The 22,056-nt window shown below is 36.3% G+C and overlaps 1 protein-coding gene across 9 annotated transcripts in view; it reads left to right on the forward strand.

Moving 5' to 3' along the window:
* The window catches only part of USP34 (ubiquitin specific peptidase 34), a 149,745-nt gene that overhangs the window by 40,067 nt on the left and 87,622 nt on the right, over positions 1 to 22,056 (forward strand). For all 9 annotated transcript variants that reach the window (XM_067292718.1, XM_067292723.1, XM_067292722.1 and 6 more), the window contains 4 exons: positions 4,916 to 5,108; positions 11,194 to 11,255; positions 21,382 to 21,463; positions 21,557 to 21,649. In XM_067292718.1, coding sequence (XP_067148819.1) covers positions 4,916 to 5,108; positions 11,194 to 11,255; positions 21,382 to 21,463; positions 21,557 to 21,649 — 430 coding nt within the window. The remainder of the gene's footprint in view (positions 1 to 4,915; positions 5,109 to 11,193; positions 11,256 to 21,381; positions 21,464 to 21,556; positions 21,650 to 22,056) is intronic.

Genomic DNA, 22,056 nt, shown 5'->3' on the forward strand with positions numbered 1-22,056 from the left:
GGGATTTGCCTTTTGAAGACAACATTTTTTTCAGTGGCAACATTGTTATCGAAAGGCTCATGGATAGTTTTGTTCTTCAGAAATAAAAAGGCTAGCAATGAAGTCCATTTTTTTATGAGACGTAAGAGATAAAACTATATGCCTGGTATTTTAAGTGTCTCCATAAACCACGAAAAAGTGTTGGATGGTATGAAAGCAAAGACCGAAAATTCCTGTCTTTTACATCACAAGTTGGTACCATCTACTAAACGTTCATTCTGGTGAAATCTGAGAGCTGTGTGTGGAAATACTGCTGTTTAATATGATATTTAGTTCTAACCCTTTCTCCTCTTCTCCATTTTTCTCTCTCCCTCTTCAAGGACTGATCTTGAGAGATTGTTTTATGAAGGATTTGTGTCTCTGCCCCAAATAGGGAGAGGCAGAACCTTCTCTGCTCAAATATATTGAGAGGAAACTGCACGTGGCAGCTGATCCTGCATTAGGCTTTTAGTTTCAGAACAAGGCACAAGCGTAGCAGAGGCTGTAGGCACAGAGGAAGTGGAACCGCCAGACAGCGCTGCTGGTACACAGCGCTTCCTGTGGAATACAGGGAGAAGGGGCATCGGAAGGAATTCGGATTACTCTTCTGCTTAAAAATAGCTTTCTTAAAAAATTAAGTTTAATAGGACTGCCCAAGACCTTTCCTTGCTGCTAAGTGTCATGAAAAACTCTAGTAATAAGCCTAAAGATTTCAATTACGCAAAATATTTCACTCCTCCAAATACCTGAAGATTTATGCCACAGGTCCAAAGAATAGGAAAGTCGGGAGACAATAGCCGGGCGCTCAAGTGAGCTCTTCATTTCACTGAGGAGCACTGACTCATTCTGCTTGATATCTTTTTTGCAGCTGTGGTCCAAAAAGAGTCGTATTATGGGAAAAAAGATTATTTCACAGCTGACTACCCAAAGTCCTGAAGCATGAGATGTGATTTTAAGCATTATGCTAACATAAAACAGGATGTTTTAAGCTGGACACTCTCCATTCCCCCTAAAAGCAAATTTAAATACTGTTTCAGTCGACTAAAACTGAATTTTTAAAATTAGTGTATATATTTTAATGGTTTGAGTATATATAATACATATTTAGCAATTTTTGTAAGTGTGTCAGGCTGACAGGACAGCTCCTATACATATATAGACTGTCCTTTATTTATATGTGTAAAAGAGGTATGTTTGTTTCCAGAAGTCTCATTTAGGCAACGATGTCTGATTTCCTGGATCGTACAGGTCCTGAAGCATCATTCATATATTGCTTTGAGACTTAAGGCTCAGCAGAAGCAAAGACAAAAATTTAGGAATTAAAAAAAAAAAAAAGACTGAGGACAAAATAGCTGCTATCATTAAGCCATTGTATGAATCAGTCCCATATTCACATTTATTTACTGTACCCCTTTCTGATCATTTCATCTCACAGAGGTTATAACAGAACTGGCTAGATGATGGGATGGGTGACCAAGAAGGGAAAAGATAAAGAATGATACTGATATGAGGGGAGAGAAGATCTAGGATTTCTTTTGAGAGATGACAGTTATACGAATGATACGAAGAGAACAGGGAATGATTATTCAGTTTTTCAAGAAACAATAAATAGAGTACATGCAATACAGTCATCAGGCAGCAGATTTAAAAGAAATGAAAGGAGATTTTTTTTCATGCAAATGTAATTTTGAAAGTAACTGGCACAGGTTATTGAGAAGGCCAGAAGTATAAATGGAAAGAGAGAAATAAATTCATAGTAGTAGATAGGTTCATCAGGTTTATTATATGTGGGATAAGACCTTCATCCACTTTTAGACAGATGATTTGGGGCTGAATAGACCTTTTTGCCTTGCTCCAGTACCACTGTTCTTATGCAAGGCAATGCAGCAAATTCAGAACTACTCAGTGCAAGGAAAGATGTGTGTTAGTTGCCAATGCTATCTAAAGATTTCATTTTTGTTAAAAAATAAAGTTTTACTGGTAAAAGCATAAAATGGACCCAGTATACTGATACAGAGGTGTTCAGGGCACTTTATCTTTCCACAATCAAAATAAGGCTTTGCCTCGTCTGCAAATTTTTGTAGCTTTAATTCTGGCAGTAAAGATACACGATCCTGATTTATGACTGACATACTAGTGCCTGTAAATTTTCTTATGTAGATTCTGTCATGCTCACAGAAACACAAGCGTGGCATCTTCCTCATGTACATTGTGCCTAGCTCTTAGAATAACCCAGTTATGCTAAAAGATCTTAGTTAAAATACGGCTTAACTGGCTAAATGTGCCCTTTTCTCTGTAGCTTTCTGAAGGGCCTTAGCAAAACGAATTATATTGTCAAAGTACTTTTGTTGCTGTGCAACTGCATCTGCACTGGAGTTTCAGTTGTTTTAAAAAATTTTTTTTAAAAAACTGTCTCTTAATGATAATATAATAAAACATGACACAGGTGTGGTGCAAGCTTGGACTAAATGTAGTAATTGCACTGAAAGGACTTAACAAATGTTGTTGTGGAGCAAATTTTATGAATAAAAGTAGGTTTATACTGGTACAGTTGCATTACAATCAAAAAGTTTTTGTATTGTGGGGATTAGTATAGTTATTTCACCAAACTTTCTAGAGTAAACAAGATTTCAGGTGAAATGCAATTTCACCTGAATTTCCTGTCACTGAACTCCAGCAAAGCCACAAAAGCGCCCTTCTTCCTGTACATGTAGAGCTGTGTCTATTTTTGTCTCTCTTGCACACAAGCACTCTACATCTGTCATATATAGACATATGCAGAATGAGAAAATTCATAGATTAAGAAAATTCATACAGTTTCTTTTAACGTCTTTAAGATCTGTAGGAATCGTTCACAAAACAATCAAGTATGACTCGATGAGCACGATGAACATTGAAGAGGTTTGGGAACCAGGGCTGAATACAGTTTGCATATAAAAATAGAGAGATGAAAACTGGTCTAAGGATGCTGGTAATTATACTGAGATGATTACGTTTTGTAGCATGGACCAATGATTTTTTTCATTAGAATGTAACTCCTCTCACCTATCTCTGGATTAGAGATAGGTTACTGGGTCTGATTTGCTGCTGGACTTTTTCAAATGAGTTTTCCCTTCTTGTTAACTGCTTGCTTTTTTTTTTTAATAAAAGTCATAGCAGAAAAGCATTACTTTCTTACCATTATCTGGTTGCTGGTGCTCCGTATGAGGAGACCAATTTCACATTTAATAACTGTGAAGGATCTGGTTACTTGGGCCCTGGCTGGTCCTTCTCTGGTCCTTCTGCTCTCTGTCTGCGCTTGCTATCACAAATCTGCTGTCGCTGTGATTACTTGCGCTGAAGTCTCTTTGCTTTGTTTGACAACGTTAAGTGTTACTGAAGTGTGTTTACTTTACGGCCTCCATGCAGGAACTGTGAAAAAGGGCCTCAATCTAAATAAGAACAAGGGCCTGTATTTTTATTTTTTTTCAATTTACTAATGTGTATATGATATAAATGCAAAGGCATGGTGGTGTATAAATGTACCTAAGTGTAGTTTAATGTCCTCTGTGGTTTTTAATAGATGAAAGCATGTATTTGGCCAGTCTTGCAACGACAGATCCAGATTTAGGCTGTCAAACAAATGGATTTTTAACGCATTTCTGTGTAGTTAAATCTAGTTCAGATGTAGTCAAAACTTCAAAACACTGAATTACACAGAAAAAAAATTAATTATGGTAACGTTGTGTATACCTTTCACGTACAATTTTTATCTGCTTCAAAATAAACTCAGGAAAGCTTATTTCTAAACATTATTACGCTTTGAATTTAGAAGAAACTCAACTGTGTCAGTATTTTATATGTGAACTTTACAGGCATTTCAGCATTGATTTTCTTAGTATAGATTGATTTAGCAGTTGTTTAAGTAAGTCTGAAGTTGCGCTAGCTTCTGTAGGTTAGCGTCCATAAATGATTATTTCTTCTGCCTCCCATGTGCGGAGAAGACCTGCATTGCAATTCATTGTGCAGGATGGCATGACCCCTTATTTAAGATCTCTGCATTGGAAGGAATGTAACTATTTAAGATTCTTTATCATTTTTGGTTTCTCTATGAGATTTGTAGGATCCTTGGTAGTGGTTATGGTGTATCTTTAAAGATTGTAATAATTGTCACTAGAAGAAACAACTATGCGTTCCTCTACTAACCTGTTAGGAAAGTGGTAATGTGGCACAGCGAGTGCCTTAGTACAAGCAAAGATCACATACGATTATGGCAGAAGAAATGTGCATGTGTCACATTTACGCTAATTGGATCAGAACCAGGTTGCACAATTATATATTTTTTTTCTATGCTGTAGCGGAGGCTGCAAACAGGGGCATATTCATCTGCCGAGGATTCTCACTGCACTGGGGCACCTGCCAGAGCGCTGTCTGTGGTCCGTTTATATTGTTTCCAGAAATTCAGCGCTAAAATATTTTAACGTTGGGTGAATTGTGACCCTTGGGTTTTGTGAGGAGTTTGAATGGAACAGTAAACGGCCGTGATGCAGCCCTCCAGAGAGGGCACCTTCCCATGAAACGCGTATGAGGCCCAGGCTCCCAGCTTGCATTTCCGCAGAACCGCAGGGGTTTCATGTGTCGTTTTGTGGAAATCTTTTTCTGGTCAAAGACATCTGAAGAGGTTTAGTATCATGTCTACTTGTAGAATTTTAAGTATTCTACATAATTCTGTTGTTCCTTAATGGGTTTTTTATTGTTATCAGCTCTTGATATATTATCGATAGTGATAATTTAAATACTCTTATGGCTGTTGAAAATTTATATTTGCTATACTCAAGATGGTGATCCAGGAGACAGTTTTATGTATCTTCTAGTCTGAATCATACCTTCTTTTTCTTCCATTTGTAATTTATTCTAGGTATTTATGTAAACTGTCAGACCAGGAGTTGCGGCAGAGTGCAGCCCGGAACATGGCAGATTTAATGTGGAGCACAGTTAAAGAACCGTTGGATACAGCCTTGTGTTTTGATAAAGAAAGTCTCGATCTGGCATTTAAGTACTTTATGTCTCCAACGCTAACAATGAGATTGGCTGGACTGAGTCAAATAACAGTAAGAACTTTTTAAAATCTAAATAATATGTAGAAGAAATGTTTCCTTTTGTGTTTTGCAAGTTACTGTTTTGTTGTTTGGGCTTTTTTTAATGTGTGGAAAGCAGCAGAATCCTCTTACAAGTGATCTTAGGAAGTTATAATCATGTTTATGAACGTAGAGTTCATTGAGGGAGATGACCAAGAGCTACTTTTTGCAGCAGATGGAATTGCAACGCAATCTACCCTACCAAATGAAACCATATCATAACCATGTTTTGTGACAGCCATGTTGAAAGTAGGTCCCCCTACAAGGCTATATTTGTTGTTTACAAAGGCTTGCGAGCTGTTTTGATTTTTGCCTTTACAGTGTCTTGACTCTTACTGCAATTAGCTGCTTCTTTGTGTTGTACATACCCCTTTTTCCTGTTTGTTTAGTATAGTTTCTGTCTCAAGGGACAGCATTTCTGCATCAGTTAGCAGAAGACTGAAGTGAATAGGTAAATGTATTTAGCATCAAACAGAAAGAGATTAAAAACACCCCCCCCCCCGCACCAATCTCTTTCCCATGGAAATACTCCATATTGCACCAGTCAGGATACTTCGTGCATGCTCTGTCTGTCATTGTTTCCTACGTATGTATTTATAGTCATATAGAGATAGTTGTACAGAAGGTCAAAAGTGAATTTTTTTTATTAATCTGTGCCTTTTTAATTTTACGTTTAGTCTGATACTGTATTTAAGATTTGGTCAACCTTTATAGGTCGTATTGTCACGTTTGTCTTCATGCACAACATGGTGAAGAGCAACAAACTGTACTAGAATGAATCAAAATATTCTTCTTAAGATATGTATTATTTTCTGAACACTTTTAGCATTCCCCGTTCTAACCGAATAAATAGTGTTGCTCAGTGACTCTGTTAGCCACTGAGCGTCAGTAAATACAAGACAAGTTTACTTAAATGTTGGTTCTCCCTCTATTTGTCTTACATATAGAAATAATTACAATTATTTTAATAAATGGTAATTTAAAATCATCTGTAAGTATTTCCAGTCAGATTATTGGTGTTTTTTAACCAAAGAAAATACTTAATTTTCACAGATGTGTGACCTACTAAACTTAAAAATAAAAATTGTTTAAACAACAACCACTCAGTGTAAATCAAATGCTGTTTTAAGGGTAACTGCATTTATTAGACATGAAAATATTGGCCATTCAGTTTTGCATTTATATGAATGAAAACATAATGCAGTTTGTCCAGTTGGGGTTCTAAAGCAAGTTAAAGAGAAATTTAATTTTTGGAAGAAATAGTGACAGCATGAATTTGTTTCTGTATATATAATTTTTATATAAAAGTGATTTATATGACTACGTAAAGGTGTGTGTGTGTGTGTATATATATATATATATATATATATAATACTCAGTGCCTGAATTCAAATTTTCAGTCATATCTAATTAGTGCAAAGTGAATGTTCAGAGTTCTTTTTGCATAATAAGAAATCTTCAGAGAGTTGGTGAAGTCTTAGGTAGAAATATTTTTCATCAACATGTGCTTATTATTTTTACAGTTATAGATATCGTATCTGGCAGATATATTTTAAAATATGGCAATTAATTGGGCATATGAGTAGTTTCATTTTTTTTCTTCTGCACAGTTTTTGAAAACATAATTTTTGGTATCATTGATTTTAAAGTAGATTTCCAATGTTTGCATAATTCTGATCACATTAGATTTTTATTCCTATAAGTGCTTTCTTTCAATTTTGTACAGTTCTTCTTTGACTGCTAATGTATGGCGTTTGCTTATCTTTAAGAAATTCTTCAAATAAAAATGCATCGTGTGTTTATTTTTCATGCATATAGCTCATTTAAAGAGTGTAAAATTATATAATTTTAAGTAGTTATAACATGTTTTGACCTTTTATGATTAGTAAATGTTACTGTAAAAGTGAGATTTTCATAGCAGACATGTATTACCAAAAGTAAAATTTCACAGGTACTTTAGATTAAAGAAAATGGGCTTTGACTTGCAAAACTGAAATATTGTTTGTTGATAATTTATCAAGTCTATTTTAAATAAGTAGTACCAAAACCTGCTCTGGAACTCTGAGACGATTCATTCTTCATTTTTTTTATTCAAATCATAAGAAGTTTTCTCTTTTTGGTTCGATTTTTTAAAATCTTAAAATCTCTTTGGGAACATCTTTTGCTTTGCCTCCTTTGACTTTTGAGTTTGAGAAGTGTTTTGTTTTATTTAGTTCCATATGTCTTGCCTGGAATGATTTTAATTGCCAGGTTTGTGCAATTTTGAGTATGAAATTGGAACCAAAATTTACAGAAGTTTTGACCGTCTATTTATTGACATTTTCTGTCCTCTTTGCAAACAAAGGTCTGTAGAGACCTTCTGCGTTACAGATGTACCTTAATGGCTACCTTTCTTGAGTTTCTTTTTTCCTGTGCATGTCTTTGATGGCTAGAGTTTGTCCAAGTAATTTCCTTGAGGTGTTCTTCCCAGTGAACACAATTTCAGCTTCCTGCTTTGTATTTAAGACTTTAGAACTAAGGTATCTGCAACTGCAAATTGTTTTCCTTTCCTGGACTTTCATTTGCCAAAAGCTGAGCATTTAGCCTTGAAACAATTCTTCACTTTATTTTCCAAATAGATGTGAAGATTCAAAGGAAACTTTTAGCCAAATTTTATGCTAATTATAAAAAAACAGTGTGAACTTTGCAAAATACACTTTATTTCAAAGAGAAAATTCTTCTGAAAACTAATATGGAAAGTTGACTCAGATACAGATTTTTAATTTTACTCACAAGATCAAAACTAAAAGAGATTGTTCAAATAACTTTTCTGGCACGACTAACTGCTCCCCTTGCAAGATAAGGATACTTTTGTTCTCATTGAGGAGATGCAAATCTTTGACCAAAGACATCAGTGAATCTGAACAGATGTATGTCTTCTAACAAGGAGGTGTTGGTTTGTGTCTGCCAAAAGATTTTTTTTTCTGTCTGACAGGTAACATGACCAGTCCTAAAATTAAACCTTTCAGTTTCATGGGACCTCTTGAGACTCGCAGAATACATGCTGCATGGCATACAGGGATTATATTTGCTTGCCACCAAGTTTAGACTTGCCTCTTCTGAAGAGCAGTGTACAAATAATGTGTCATATCATCTGACTAAAGTTCTTTCTTACAAAACAAGGTTGAAGACAGACACATGTAAGTTAATTTTAGCAAAGGGGAAGCTTGAGTGGTTGAATATGAAGTTGGAAATAGCTACAGAAAACAACAGCAAAATGTAAAATGAGATACACCTGAAGCTTTTTTTTTGTTGTTGTTACCTTGTTTCTCTTTGATTTCATCTCTCAGTTGTCAGTCCGAATTGTTCAGCTACAAAATACCCTCTTCTTGCTGTACTGTTACTTCACAAATAGGTCTCCTGTCCTTTTCCTGCCCTGCTAGTTATAGAGAAACCTAAATGTTGTGTGAAAATGAGTATTCGTAACTGATCTGAGCATCCTTCATCTTCCAGTCTTTCAACCCCTTGTTACCTGATTCTGTGCATTAGTGCAAATGCAAACATAACATTGGCAGGTTTTTCCTGAACAAGCTCAGGGGGAGACTTGACCTGTGCATAGTTCTTCTCTGTGCATCGGTTTCCCTTGATGCCTGCCTCTGGAGACCAAGGTAGCGAGGGAGACTCTTTGGGTTCTCGGCTTGGGTGCATGGTGTATCTTTGCTGAACGCTTCATACCTTTGCTGTACTTTTTAACTAATGCATTCTTGCTGCATTAGTCGAGTTCTCTTTCGTTTCTTATAACGTTTCATATATCATAAAAAAGTCTGTTATTCCCTCTGACATTTCATGGCGACCAAACATGAGGTGGAAAAAAAAATGTCAGGGGGTGAGTGAAAAAACAGCAGGGCGTTATGCAGCGCTGTCCCACGGGTGCTTTGTGCTACGCTGTTGCGTTGCAGAAGGCTGTAGCTGAAATTGTTACAAAAAATACAGAATTGAAAATTCAAATATAAAACAGAAGACTCTTTGTCAGTATTCCTTTAGATCAGGATTTTGTTTGGGAAATTTGGATCACCATGTGATCATGGATTGAAAATTGGTAATAATAATAGTTCAATACTCTGTCAGTCTTTGATGCCTTTCAAAGTATTTTCTGATAAGGGGAAAAAGAGTCTCCAGAAATACCGGTGACCTTTCCCTTCTTTCTTTATTTGACTCAATTCCAGTTGGTCATGATAATTGCTTCATGAAGGTTGGTTCGTGTATTTTTTTCATTCCTGAATGCATTTAATTTGAAAATATCTATTAATAACTGTGTCATCAGGCTCTCATGTCTCACTCATTTTAAACCATATTTTCAATTTTGTTCTTCCAAAGCGTTTTTCCCTAAAAATTCTTAAGATTAGACATGAATAAATGTTTTTGTACAAACTGAAGGAGGTTAGCTGTCACCTGCGTTACAGAATACATGTACCTGGCTTGTTTCAACAGAGAAAAGAATAAATAACTATTTTGAGGAAGTTACGCAAGAAGTTTAATTTGAATTTCAAAAATTTTCATTGTTACGTCTTTAATTTTTCTTGAAAACCCGATGACAAATCAGTTTTATTGCGTAATTTCAAGTATTTTAAAAATATCGGGTACACGTAAAGAGCTGAGCACAGAGTCTGGGTACGTGGAAAGCTGGTGATGCTGCAGGAAAGGGAGCTGGGCTGGAGCTTTTAGTCGCTTGAAATTTGTAACTTGTAGGTACGATTCCTTAGGCTTGCAAGTGCAGAAGAAAACAGGTTACTGGAGCACATGGTGGCAAGTTGTGTCGTGCAGCCATACAGCTGTTTCATGGTCTTTTTTGAGACTGTGTCTCTGGAGAAAGGACACATAGTAATTCTTTTCTAATACTGAAGAAATTCCAAATGTTCAAAGACACGTAATGAATTTCAACAAAACACACTTGTGAAATTTGTGCGCACAGCTTTCATTTTAAACTTTCAGTACCGAGAGTTTCCCCCCTCCTCCACCATACACCTCGGGCACTGAAAGGGTCCATGTTTCCGACGCTGCCTTGCCCTAGGCTTCACATGATAACAGTCTCTGACTTTTAAAGACAGCTTTGCTTTTTTATTAATGAAACAAACTCCCCGAACAATTCTGGCCTAAATTAGTTGACTGTATTTGAGTTAACAGCAGTAGGAGATTGAAATAATTGACAGTGAGTTGACAAGGGGGTGTTTCTCCTACTACTATTTTAAGACGCTTGGGGTTCTGAAGCAAGGAATTCATACACCTGCGCGATAGAAAAACAGGTTTTATTCCTGCAAATACCTGTAAGGTAATGCAATAAAAAAAAAAACACCTCAACTATGACGTTCTAAATTTTGAACTTCCAAGTATATTAACAAGGCATTTTGGCAATCTGAACAAAATTCCAATTTAATATAAAAATCCCCTAAATTTTTGGTGTGTGAATATGGTTACAGACTTTAAGGCTGAAGATGTTATGTAAACCTGGGACGATTAGTCTAGAAAAGAGAGGTAATGTTTACAAATGCTTTTTTTGGGGGTGGTGGGGGAGGAAGATTCCCTCTGAAGACTTGAATTTAACAGTTCAGATACCTCTCAAGGCTTCATTTTATTAAAAAAAATGTAACTTTCATTCTCCAGTTTTGTAGACTTTAAATGTTGATAATGTGATTAATGAAATCTTTGCTGTTTTAGTGAGCGTTCTGATAATGGGGAAACTCATCTGAAAACATTAGTTTCCATATGTTTCACTTCTCAGGAAAATCTGTGAGGAAAGCTACTGGTAGATGCCTTGCTTTGATTTTGGGAGTGGGTAGCGTCTCCTAATGTCATTTGATGGGTTTAGTGAAAGAAAGGTTGATAAAAAAATTAAACTGATCCCACTTACCTACTAGGATGCTTGTTATTTAAATTTTTTTTGAAGGGTTTCGTTTAGACAAATTGATAGTACTAGGAAAATTGTGTTTACTGTCATTACTACTCTTTTTAAATATAAGAAAACTACTTCACAAAATATTTAGATAAAATTTTAATTTTTTCTTCCTCTTTTTAACTATAGAACCAACTTCATACCTTCAATGATGTGTGTAATAATGAGTCATTAGTTTCAGACACAGAAACGTAAGTAGGAACATTATTATGCATACTTTAAGTACACCTGTATGACTGCAGTTCTTCTGTATTGTTGTTATGGATTATACACTCTGGGGAGTAATGATTATCTGAGGTGTTTATTAGAAATACCCTAATAAGGGGTTTAATTCAAATTGTTTTAAATGGTAACTTTAAAAATATTTCTAAATGTTTCTTGATCTCTTTACTGTCTTTTAAAAAATAGAGTCAAGATAACTTTTAGAAAAAATTAGATACTGAAATAATACCTGTAACGGGCTATTATCTCCATTGTTATGTAAAAAAAAGGAACCAGCTGGTTCATATGAAAGCAGTGTTTTGCCATCTTCTCATTTTTTCTGATTATTTAGTTAACTAAGACTTGGTAAGCCATCACTGGCATCCATCCTTGTTATTAGCTTTCCGTTTAGTCTGCTTTTAGAACTGCTTACTGTTTTTCTTCAAAGTCATTGCGGTATGTTAAACAATTTAAAGGAGACTCCTAAGTCGAAGTTTGAAGTTTCATGTGTGGGAGTGCTTTCCAAGGAGGAAATGTGTTTGTTTTATGTAACAACTCTAAACTTAATGTTAGAACTGCCTAGAACTTAGAAAAAAATAGGTCTTTAAGACACAAGTAATTGAAATGGGAGTTATTTTTGAAAAAATATACAAATTATGTAAAACCTAGGATTTTCCTTGTGATATACTCTGTATTTATTTGGGGGCTTATATCTACATGTGTGTATCTGTCTCACCAGAGACGCACACTCTCCAGTATCTTTTGCTCATTAATGATGAATCTGTTCTAGCAGCAGTTGGCTTGCTGTATAATCTGGGTAGACGGTAGTTTTATTAGAGACCATTTTACAGTAACACCTCTGCCTGCTCTTCAGACCTGGCAGCAGTCAAGACCACAATACTGTAGATTTCATGTAAATAGCAACTTGGATATTACAAGTGGAATTTATGGTAAAAGGTTGGTATTTTAAAATAAAGAATCAGAATCTGGAACATTTTTGCCTCTCTGTAGATGTGAAAATACTATGCGAATACAAGACAAATAACCACTTGTGATCAATTTTTTTCATGTCGTTGGTCCTTAAACCAACAGGTGAGCATGAGTCCATGCTATCCATTTATTTCAAAGTAAGTTTTGATGCACAGTATCAGAAAAATTAAGTAAAAGTATTCTCTTGAAGTACGACATACATACTATGATCTGATGAAACCTGAGTGTAAAGTTATTAAGTTAATGTACATTTCTGAAGATTAGCATTGTTCTACTAAAAGTGTGCTTTTTGTGCCCTGGGAAGTGTGGTGGTTTTTTTTTCCAAAGCCTCTCATTCTGTAGCAGCAAAGGTAAATATTATAGGAGTGTAACTGGCTTTTAGGTTATGCAGAGCAAAGATTTGCAGATATTAGTTGAATATGTGAAGTGGCTTGGTTGGCAGGGGTATTTTCAATAGTGTACTGCCAGTTTATGGTGTATAGTTAAACTGGGACAGTCAAACCACAGTTTCATCCACTTCTTGTCCTCCTTCCTTCATGCTGAAAATTCCAGCCTGAGGTGTTTCTTTGTTAGTTTTCATCTTTTGCAACACATTGTGAATGAAATCATTTTTAACAAATAGTAACTAATTAAGGAACGTTAACAAGAACCTGTTTAGCCAATTAAACTAAACAAAAAGATGTTTGTTTTTCTCTATCAAATGTAAAACCAGAAAGTTATCAGTGGGGAAAAAGAGAAGGGTGCTTGAACTTCCCTGCAGAAGAGCAAGCAGATGTACTGTGCAAGAAGATCAGAGTTATCTTAAAGCTGAAGGAAATTGTTAAATTCTCAGTTGAGATACGACTTTCTTGGCAAAAGCATCTATAAACAGCCTGTCATTTGCAAGGATCACAGAATGAACCAAAGACCTTCTTTTGCAGTTTTGTAATATGTGATATTCTTTTTGTCTGAATGCCAGTCATTCTGATGTTTCATCTGAAAAGTTGGGTCCAAATCCATTTTAAGTATTGCTGCTCATCTTCGGATTTCTTTTGAGTTCATGTACCCTGATATTCTTCCAGCCAAATAACCATAAAAGGCTGGTGCAGGAGTTTGGGGCAAATGTCTTACCCATACTGTTCGTTCAGTACAAAGCTTCCCTCTCATTAAAGACACTGTTCATAAGAAATCTTTGAACGAGAAAGCACTTAATGGAGTTGACAGTGACTGAACGAGCAGCAAAAAGAAAGGTTTTCATTCCCTTTTTTTATTATTATTCAGAGGAGAAAGGAAGTCTAAAATTCATTTTGTAGCTTTGTAGCCTCTGTAGATTTATCAAAGGATGATGTTTTGCATTATCTCAGGTCATCCCCGTTATGTGTTTTGACTTTTCCAGATGCATTTGGAACTGTCAACCTTTGGGATTTCTGCTTCTGTATCTTGATAAGGTGGGTTTGTGGGAGGCCTTTTTTTTTTTTTTTTTTTTTTTTTTTTTTTTTTTTAAGAGCTATCAGGTAGTATCTAGCTCTTCTCTTTTGTTTGGAAATATCATCAGGATTTTTGGTCGAATGTTTGGCAGTAGTAGCTTCCCGCCTTTATCTGACTGGATTGCAAATTTTTCCATGGTAAGACAAGCTAAAGGATTTTCTGTTTAGGAAGGACTTCGAATTTCACGACTTGCACTTGAAACAGGCAGAAAGCTAAGATAAGGAAATCTGTTTTCTAGCTGTAGATATTTGTATGTCTTTGCAGTGTTAGTTTATTTGGCTGTCTCTGGTATGGCTAAGGATTTGCGCTGACTGAGCGTGCTTATTGTCCAGATATGTGCAACATCTTGGATTTCATAGTGGCTCAACTTCATAGTATCCCTCCTAGAGATACTTTTAATTTAGCCATTCCTGGCTCTTCAAATAGAATCAGATTTGTGGCATCAGAACACTATCCCAGGTACTGTAGAGTATGAAATCTATTGAAGCTAAAAATAATGAAATTGAACATAAGAGCCTTCGAATCTTGGAACAGTGATCCCTGAAACTATTTTGTTCACGCCAATCGGTGAAAAATTATCATGCCTTTAATGGAGAGAAAGATTTCTTGTGCCATTTCGACCACAAGAGGAAAACGTTGTATTCTCTCCTTAATGAATGCATTGTCAGCCTGTGAAAATAACGTCTATAAAGAGATGCTTTGGTTTGCTCGTCATGTGGCAGGCGGCCAAGAATTTGAGTTACAGGATGCAGATTGACGCTGAAGTCTCCCTCCTCATTTTCAAGACAGATTGCCCTCCCTTAAAGGCTTCTACAGAATAATTTCAGGTGTCCAGAGTTCCCGTCACCTGTGAACAGAAAGATCAGGGCTCTTTCTTCTCCTTTCTCTTCCCTCTTCTTCCTTACACACTGAGATTTTAGATGGTGAGCTTTGTGCTGCTTTTGCCCTTCACCAGTGTTCTCTTAGCTCATGTAAGGTTTTCCATCTGTTTTTTTGCTTAGGTTCACCAACCGTGTTTTCAGCAAGACCGTTAGAAGACCTCTTCCCCTCTCTGCTTTTCCGCACTCAGTGGGTCTTTCCAGATTTTCTGTGGAAAAAGAATAGTAAAGTTTTTCACTCAGCTTCCTCGTGTTTCTTTCTAGTGATGTACACAGTAGGCTCTTAATTCAAGAGGGTGGTCAGAACGGTGTCCTTGGAGCCCGCAAAAGTGTCAGATAGGAAAATGTATGCTCATAAACAAAACCATGTGCTTGAACGTGTGCTGGGAAAGTGCCTGCTATATCCTCTATGCCTTTTTGATCCTAAGTAGTTGAGATTGGTGCTTTCCATACTTGTTATGTCGTAGTTGCTATTTCAGTGATTCAAGAAGTTTGGTCTTCATCCTTTGTAGGCTGCTCCCTATGTTGCTGCATTTTTACTTCTAAGATTTTACATTCAATTTTCCAGTGACATTGCTGACTTGCAGTCCTTGTGTTTCATCCGGTACTGCGTTGGCATGGCTTTGCAGCTGTGCGGTGAATTGCGTTGGGAATCGACCTGGTTGGATAAATAAGATTTTATTGGGGGGGAATACTTTTCTGTGGGTTTCGTTCCTGGATCTGGGTCATCATGTGGCTACCAAATATTGTACCACAGCCTTAGGTTAGCATGTGGTTTCTAGGACTTTAACTCAGTCCTCCCTGAGGGAGGCATTCTTTACTTTTTTTTTTTTTTTTTTTTTTTGAGTTACCAGGAAAATGCATTAACTGTAAAGTTCCCTTCCTGATCATTTCAGCTACAAGAATGAATGAATTTCAAGCTCTAAAACTAGGCTTTTCATGTGTACTTTTCACAAACGTGAGGTTATATCAGGAACTGTATAGCTTCCACTGTTTTCCCCAAAGTCTCATGGAGCGCCTGGGGAACCTGGTGTCAAAAGTGCTTGAACTTCGTTCTTTGAAAGAAAAGCACGTATTTCTGAAAGACCTGAATTGTCTCTGAATTTGAGGGAAAAGCCTAGGGAGAAAAATTGGCTATGTCTAGAGACCATCCAGTCCGAATATGTCACGTGTAGAGTTACACTGTGAGAAAGAGTTAGAGATGATCAAACTAGATCAAACTAGCAGCTGCCTTCACTTGTTCGTTCCCTACTTCTCCTCCTTTACCCACAACACACACGCATAGTGGGTATCAAGTCCTTTAAATGACTTTTTGTCTTGCTATCCCACTTACTAAATTCATGAAAAATAGCTGTTACGTGTTGTTACCAAGGTGAATGTTCTTACTCCCAAGGGCTGTATGACCTAGAAATGTAATTTGTAAAACAGTTCTTTGTACTGCTGCTTTTGTATTAGAGGGAAAGTGTATATATACTTAGATCGTAATGCATGTCTTTCACTCACACTGTTTCCTTTAGTATGAAAGAGTGAACTTTTTTTATAACCCCTTGAAGAACTTTTTTTAAAAGAAAACTTTAGCATATTTGACTGAAAATTGAGTTCTTGTTTAATTGCCTGAATTGTAGTGATACCATATAGGTATAGTCTTACAATTGTTGCCAAATCACTCTAAGAAAAAATACTTTTGAGTTATGAAAAATATAGGCTATATGAAAGAAATTTTAACATAGAAGTTGGAGTGAAACCACATTGAAAAGTTATCAAATATCAATATCAAAATTATCAGAGAGTATACTTTAAATCTTGTATTAATAAGCTATTCTGTGTTGCCCTGCTTAATTGAGGAAACTCAGAACTTAAGTGAATCTTTATGAACTGAGTCTATCTGAAATTTCCCAAAGCCATAGGGCTTTTGATAATTATTAAAATAACAATGGAATAAAAGACAAAATACAAACGTAAATTGTAGGTTAATTTTTTCACAATTGAATCATTAAAAAAGGTAAATTACTAGAATAGGCTTGCATTTGGACTTTACATTTAAAGTTAAAAAACTTAGAAGGGCCTGACAGTGGATTTTCTATGCGTTATAAGTAATCCATCAACATACAAACTATGGTAGATGGCATAATCATGAGGACCTTAAGAAGAGGTGAAAGGAACCATGCATATAAAAGAAGATTCTTGCTTTACTTTAATTCTCAGAAAATGAAACCCCATGAATTAAAAATTCATAATGAATTGAAACAGGTATCTTTTCAGTGTGTGTCCAGTGGGATGAAAGTCAGAGGGATTTCGTATTTTACTTGTAAAAATTGCATAAACCATTTAAAGTTATTACTTACATTATGATTTGGTTTTACAATTATTTGTTATGTGTATCAATATACATAATCTTTCCATCCTTTTCTAAAAGGAATATGTATCACTAGAAGTAGCTTAAGTTGGTTTTGAAATTCTACATGCCTTTCTTAAGGAAGTAAAATGGCTAGCTCAGGAAAGAGTACCAAATAGAAAGAGTTATCATGCTTGGTTGGAAATGTAAGCCAAATAAATAAATTTCAAAAAGTATTGTAACTGTTAATTCTTCTCTTAAGTTATACAGATTGTTTACTTTTTTAAACAATAGTAGAACTTGAATTGACATAATTTTAGTATACCTCTGTTAGACCTTCAGAAGTTCTTGAATCTTTTGTAGAAAAACTTGCCTATCAGCTGTAAGCTTCCCTCCTCTTACAGGTCTGTTTACAGAGATAGGCTCCAATTACTATCTCTTTGCAGAAGTCGCTCCGAAATATCATTAGAGCTACTCTCTTTGATAATTTCTTCCATATGTCTGTTATCACAGATGGTAGTAAAAGCAAAGAAGATACGAAACTATTTCACAAAATTTGAGAAAATTGCCAGTACTTCATTGAGCAATGCAGAATTATGAAATCTTGCTGATCTTGGTAGTTTGGGAACTATAGTAGTTTGCTATATCCTGGGGCTATATTTATCAGTTTGCATTTACTTCTTAGCAAGTAAAATGCTGGAAATTGCTTCTGCTTCATAGGTTTGTAATCAGATATGTACTTGTAAAGAGGTTTAAAGAGCAGGAGCTAATAGGCAATTCTAGAACATATTCGCCTGATTTCTGAATGTCTGTAATTGAATAATAGCAGAATATAGAAAACATTTTGAGAAGTGACTGGATTTGAAAATCACATTGCCAATATTGTCATGTTGGTTAACTCACTAACGTACATGAATTAGGCAAAAATTTACATTAAATTCTTAGCACATAACATTTCAGATATTTAGATATTAGAGGCACTGAGTCAGTGTATTTCCAGAAAAGGAAGGGGTTTTGTGTCTAACTCAGTTATTGATTCTGTGTTTTCTTTGGATAGCAACAGGAGCAATTAGAGTACTGTGAGATAAGAGTGGTCAAATATTCAGATGTTCAGAAAGCAGAAAATTTTAGAGCCTGTGCAGTTCTGGCAATTTATTTCTGTTTATATGGAGTTCTGGACATTGCTTTGGAGTTAAGATGTTCACTCTTCTTGAAAGTGAGCAAATGTATGAAGGAGCTACCGGGGAACCAGCAGAAAAACCGTCTTTCCTGAAATGCAAGTGTTTAGGAAATAAGTTAGACATGCTACATATATGCTGAAATTAGCTTGCTTTGGTGAATCCTGGAATCTGCTCTCATGAATATATTTCTTAGTGCACCAGAGATCAAAATACTTAGTGCTGGTAATAACCACGTCATTTAAAAAGGCAGTATGTTTAGAGATTAGTGTGCCCTCAGCAAGACTCTCTGGGAGGAACAGTTCTCTCTGGGAAACAACAAAAGCTATATTCTGTCTTTCACGAGAATCCTCTTGGTTTTGGTCATCCTCAACAAATCCGTATCCCCTACCAAATGAGTATTTACCTCCAGAAATCTGAGATGTCATTTTATCACAGTTGAGCTCACCAGTAGAATAAACAGTTTTTTACGCTTGAGAATACACAAATTAGAAAAGGCATTCCTTCAAAAGAGTCATTCGTTATTTCTCAGAAGAAAGGTGTAGCAGACTAGAGATAGGGAATTGCCAATGCCTCCTTTAGTAAAATGTGAAGGAAATCACTTCATAAGAAAGTTTTTGCCCTGTCCTTCAGAATAGCCAAAGTACAACCTATGATTCTCAAGAGAAGGCCTAATGGACATTGTGTCAGTAGCACAAGTGTTCAGTTCAAAGAAGCAGGTGGAACAGTAAGTCCTTTCGTCTTAAACATGCCTAATGAATCCAGCAGTGTTTGGCTGGGACTCATTCTAAAGAAGATAAAAATTTAAAAAGTCAGATCCAAGAAGAAATTTAGCTCTCCTTGAACAAAGTTACTTTCATTGACTTCTGACTCTGGTGTTAAACCTTTTGCCTGTAATGGAGGACCATATGCAATATATATTTTTTTCACATTTCGTAATTCGAAGTGCATCTATTTAGGCCTGCCTCATGTCGTGCGTGTATGTCCAGTCATGTGGCCAGATCTGTCTACCTTTTATATGAGCAAAATGCCAGCTATAAGACTTTCTGGCTGTATTTTGGTCATGTAACGGGAGCACTTCTGTCCACAGCAGGGACACTGTAAGGCCTTGGGAATGAGCTGGCGGGGAGTTGGCTGTAAGTTGAAGGAATTGTTTTGGCAGGCTGCGTTCAGCTTTTAGGTTGTGGGTTGGGCATTTATGATTTAAGATGAATCTGTAATATTCGATGTTGAATTCCATTACAGCTTTTCATTACAGCTCATACGCTGTAGGTTTATTACTTCCCAGAAGGTCCTGTAATCCTCATGCTGGTGTAGGAGTGTTGGCTCTGTATCAGTAACAAATCCTTGTCTTCTGCTCCCGTGAAGATTGTCTATGAAGCAAAGGAGAGAACGTTTTTCCCCACAGAAAATGAGCTAGTTGCTCACTTCTCACAAATAAATGTATAGTGAGCGCTCTGTTCTCTGTTATTCCAGTTTCTTACAGTTGATACCCAGCCTGCCAGCTGTCTGAAGAAATGAGAAGTCAGAGAGCTGCAACCCCTTGAGCTGTATGGGCAATAGTCACTTCTGGTTGTCAGCATGGAGGCGGATGGATGAGAGCCTTATTTAGAGCCATGTTGCTAAAGGAGGCTGGTAGCATATATTCAGATGAATAATAACTTCCTTTAGCTGTAAAATGTGCAAAATCACAATTCTCACGTGAAAAGGCTTTCCTTCAAATTTAGTTGGACGGAAATTCTAGCTGTGAATGGGTCTATAGTATGTGTGCTCCAAGGTTTTGGGGAGAGGGGGCTCTTGGTGTTGGAGGCGAGGAGGTGTAACAGAACTGTTGGAAGTTAAGTTGATCTTGATTTCATGAGCAGACTTGGCTTATCTTTCTTATGCCTCTCTGAACAGTTTCAAATACGCCACCAAACTGACCTCTCCTCTACAGTGTGAAAACTTCCTTATTAACAATAAGTCAGAAATGATATTGTTGATAGATTGTTGATCTAGCCAAGGTACTCCTTGAGCAAGCCAGTTACTTCTTGATTGCTACGGGACATTATCTTTTTCAAAGGGCATAAGTATATTTTGTTCCCCCTGTCCTGGAATCAGAATGAGAGAGGACAGTATAGGAATGGTGTGGAGCGATAGGAACTTTGCGCCTTGAGCTCATTCGTAGGGATCAGGCAATTCAAAGCAATTGGAGAACTGGCAACATGCCCTGCAAAAGTGAATTCTGCCTGGAAACCTTACCAAGACTATCTCTTTTTACCCAAAGAATCCCATTTTCGCACTGTGGATGATCAAGATTGGGAGTCCTGAAACTGTGATGGTGATCATTAAGGCAGCACAGATAGGAGCGGTGAAAGTAATGCTTCCTGTGGTTCTCAAAGCCCGTCCCGCCATGCTCCCTCCCCTCTCCCCCCGCAAGGGAAACAGAGTGCTTTTATTCAGGGCCATTTAAACCAGAGTCAGTGCTTTAAATACCAAAATGTCCCCTAATTGCTTCTGGTGCCAAAATCTGGAGAAACAAACATTTGCTTGAAAGGAAGGAATAAGAAGGAGCTTATGCACTAGTTTCCGTACAGGGCACTCCTTTCTGGAAGTGCAAATTTTGTTTTGGAAAATTAAGGTTCCCTCTCCTGTTCTGTTTAAATGTTTACTTACTGATTGGCAGTGGGTAAAGATCTCTTTTGTAATGGATAAAACAAAAAAAAATTAAAATATCTATACAGCATGTGTGTAAGTATGACCATGTAAGACATAGGTTTTCAAGTGTGTGAATTGCTGTTTACACAAGAGAGTCTAAAAAATATTTAAGTGATTTTCTTGTAAAATCATTTCTTTCACTTCCACCTTTAGCTATGCTTGCGAACTCGGTATTTGTTTTAGCATTTCATTATAAACTTAGGCTCCGTAACAGTGTTTATCAAAATCTGACCTGTGAGGTCTTTGAAAGTGGTCTGCAGATGGTCTGTTGGGCTGTATTAAATAATCAAATTTGTAGAGTTGTCACATATTTACATATTTGCTAATAATCCGAAGGGGTGAGTAGGAAATATTGATGTTTGGCATTAGTCTTCTAGCTAAAGAAAAACGTGGAAAGTATTTCCTTCTACGTGAACAGATGAATGTTGAGCATGCTTTGTGTTCAAAGAAGTTTCTGTATTCTTGCTGCATTTACAGATATTAATTTGAAAGACATGCTTTGCTAGGGATGAGGCTTGTATATGCATTATAGGTAATTTTACCTACATTTCTGCTGTTTTTTCATGTGTAGGTCTATTGCAAAAGAGCTCGCAGACTGGCTTATCAGCAACAATGTAGTTGAGCATATTTTTGGACCAAATTTACATATTGAGGTTTGTTTAAAATTATCATTATTTTAATATAAACATGGAGGAGTAACTTTTTGTTTTAGTAAATTTTTTCTCAATATGTTCTCACTTTTGCAGATCATCAAACAGTGCCAAGTGATTCTGAATTTTCTTGCAGCTGAAGGGAGACTTAGTACTCAGCATATAGACTGTATTTGGGCTGCAGCACAGGTATATGTATGTTTTTTTATAATTGTAAAAATGATAAAATAAAACAGAAAATGGCAAGTTGATTTTGCTTTACATTAATAAAGTTGACTTTCTTACTTTTTCTTCCCTGTTTATCTTAGTGTTTAGCTTACCAAATTTTAAGCTCAGTACCTGCCACAATTGCCATTTTTTCATCAGATGCAAAAATATACAAGGGAAAACTGAAGTTGTTTAGCACAGGCATAGTGTTGTAGGAGGTTGTAGGGTAGATGTAATACTTTAACTGATGTATTAATTGCCCTGCTCCTATCTATTAAAGCTTCCGCTACTGTTACTGGCAGTGGTGAAAATGATGGCAGTGATGTTTACAGCGGCACATACGGTGCTGATGTTGACATCTAAAGGAGGCAGTGAGATTTTATTTTTTT

Source organism: Apteryx mantelli, chromosome 3, assembly GCF_036417845.1.
Source record: "Apteryx mantelli isolate bAptMan1 chromosome 3, bAptMan1.hap1, whole genome shotgun sequence".
NCBI classification, from domain to species: domain Eukaryota; kingdom Metazoa; phylum Chordata; class Aves; order Apterygiformes; family Apterygidae; genus Apteryx; species Apteryx mantelli.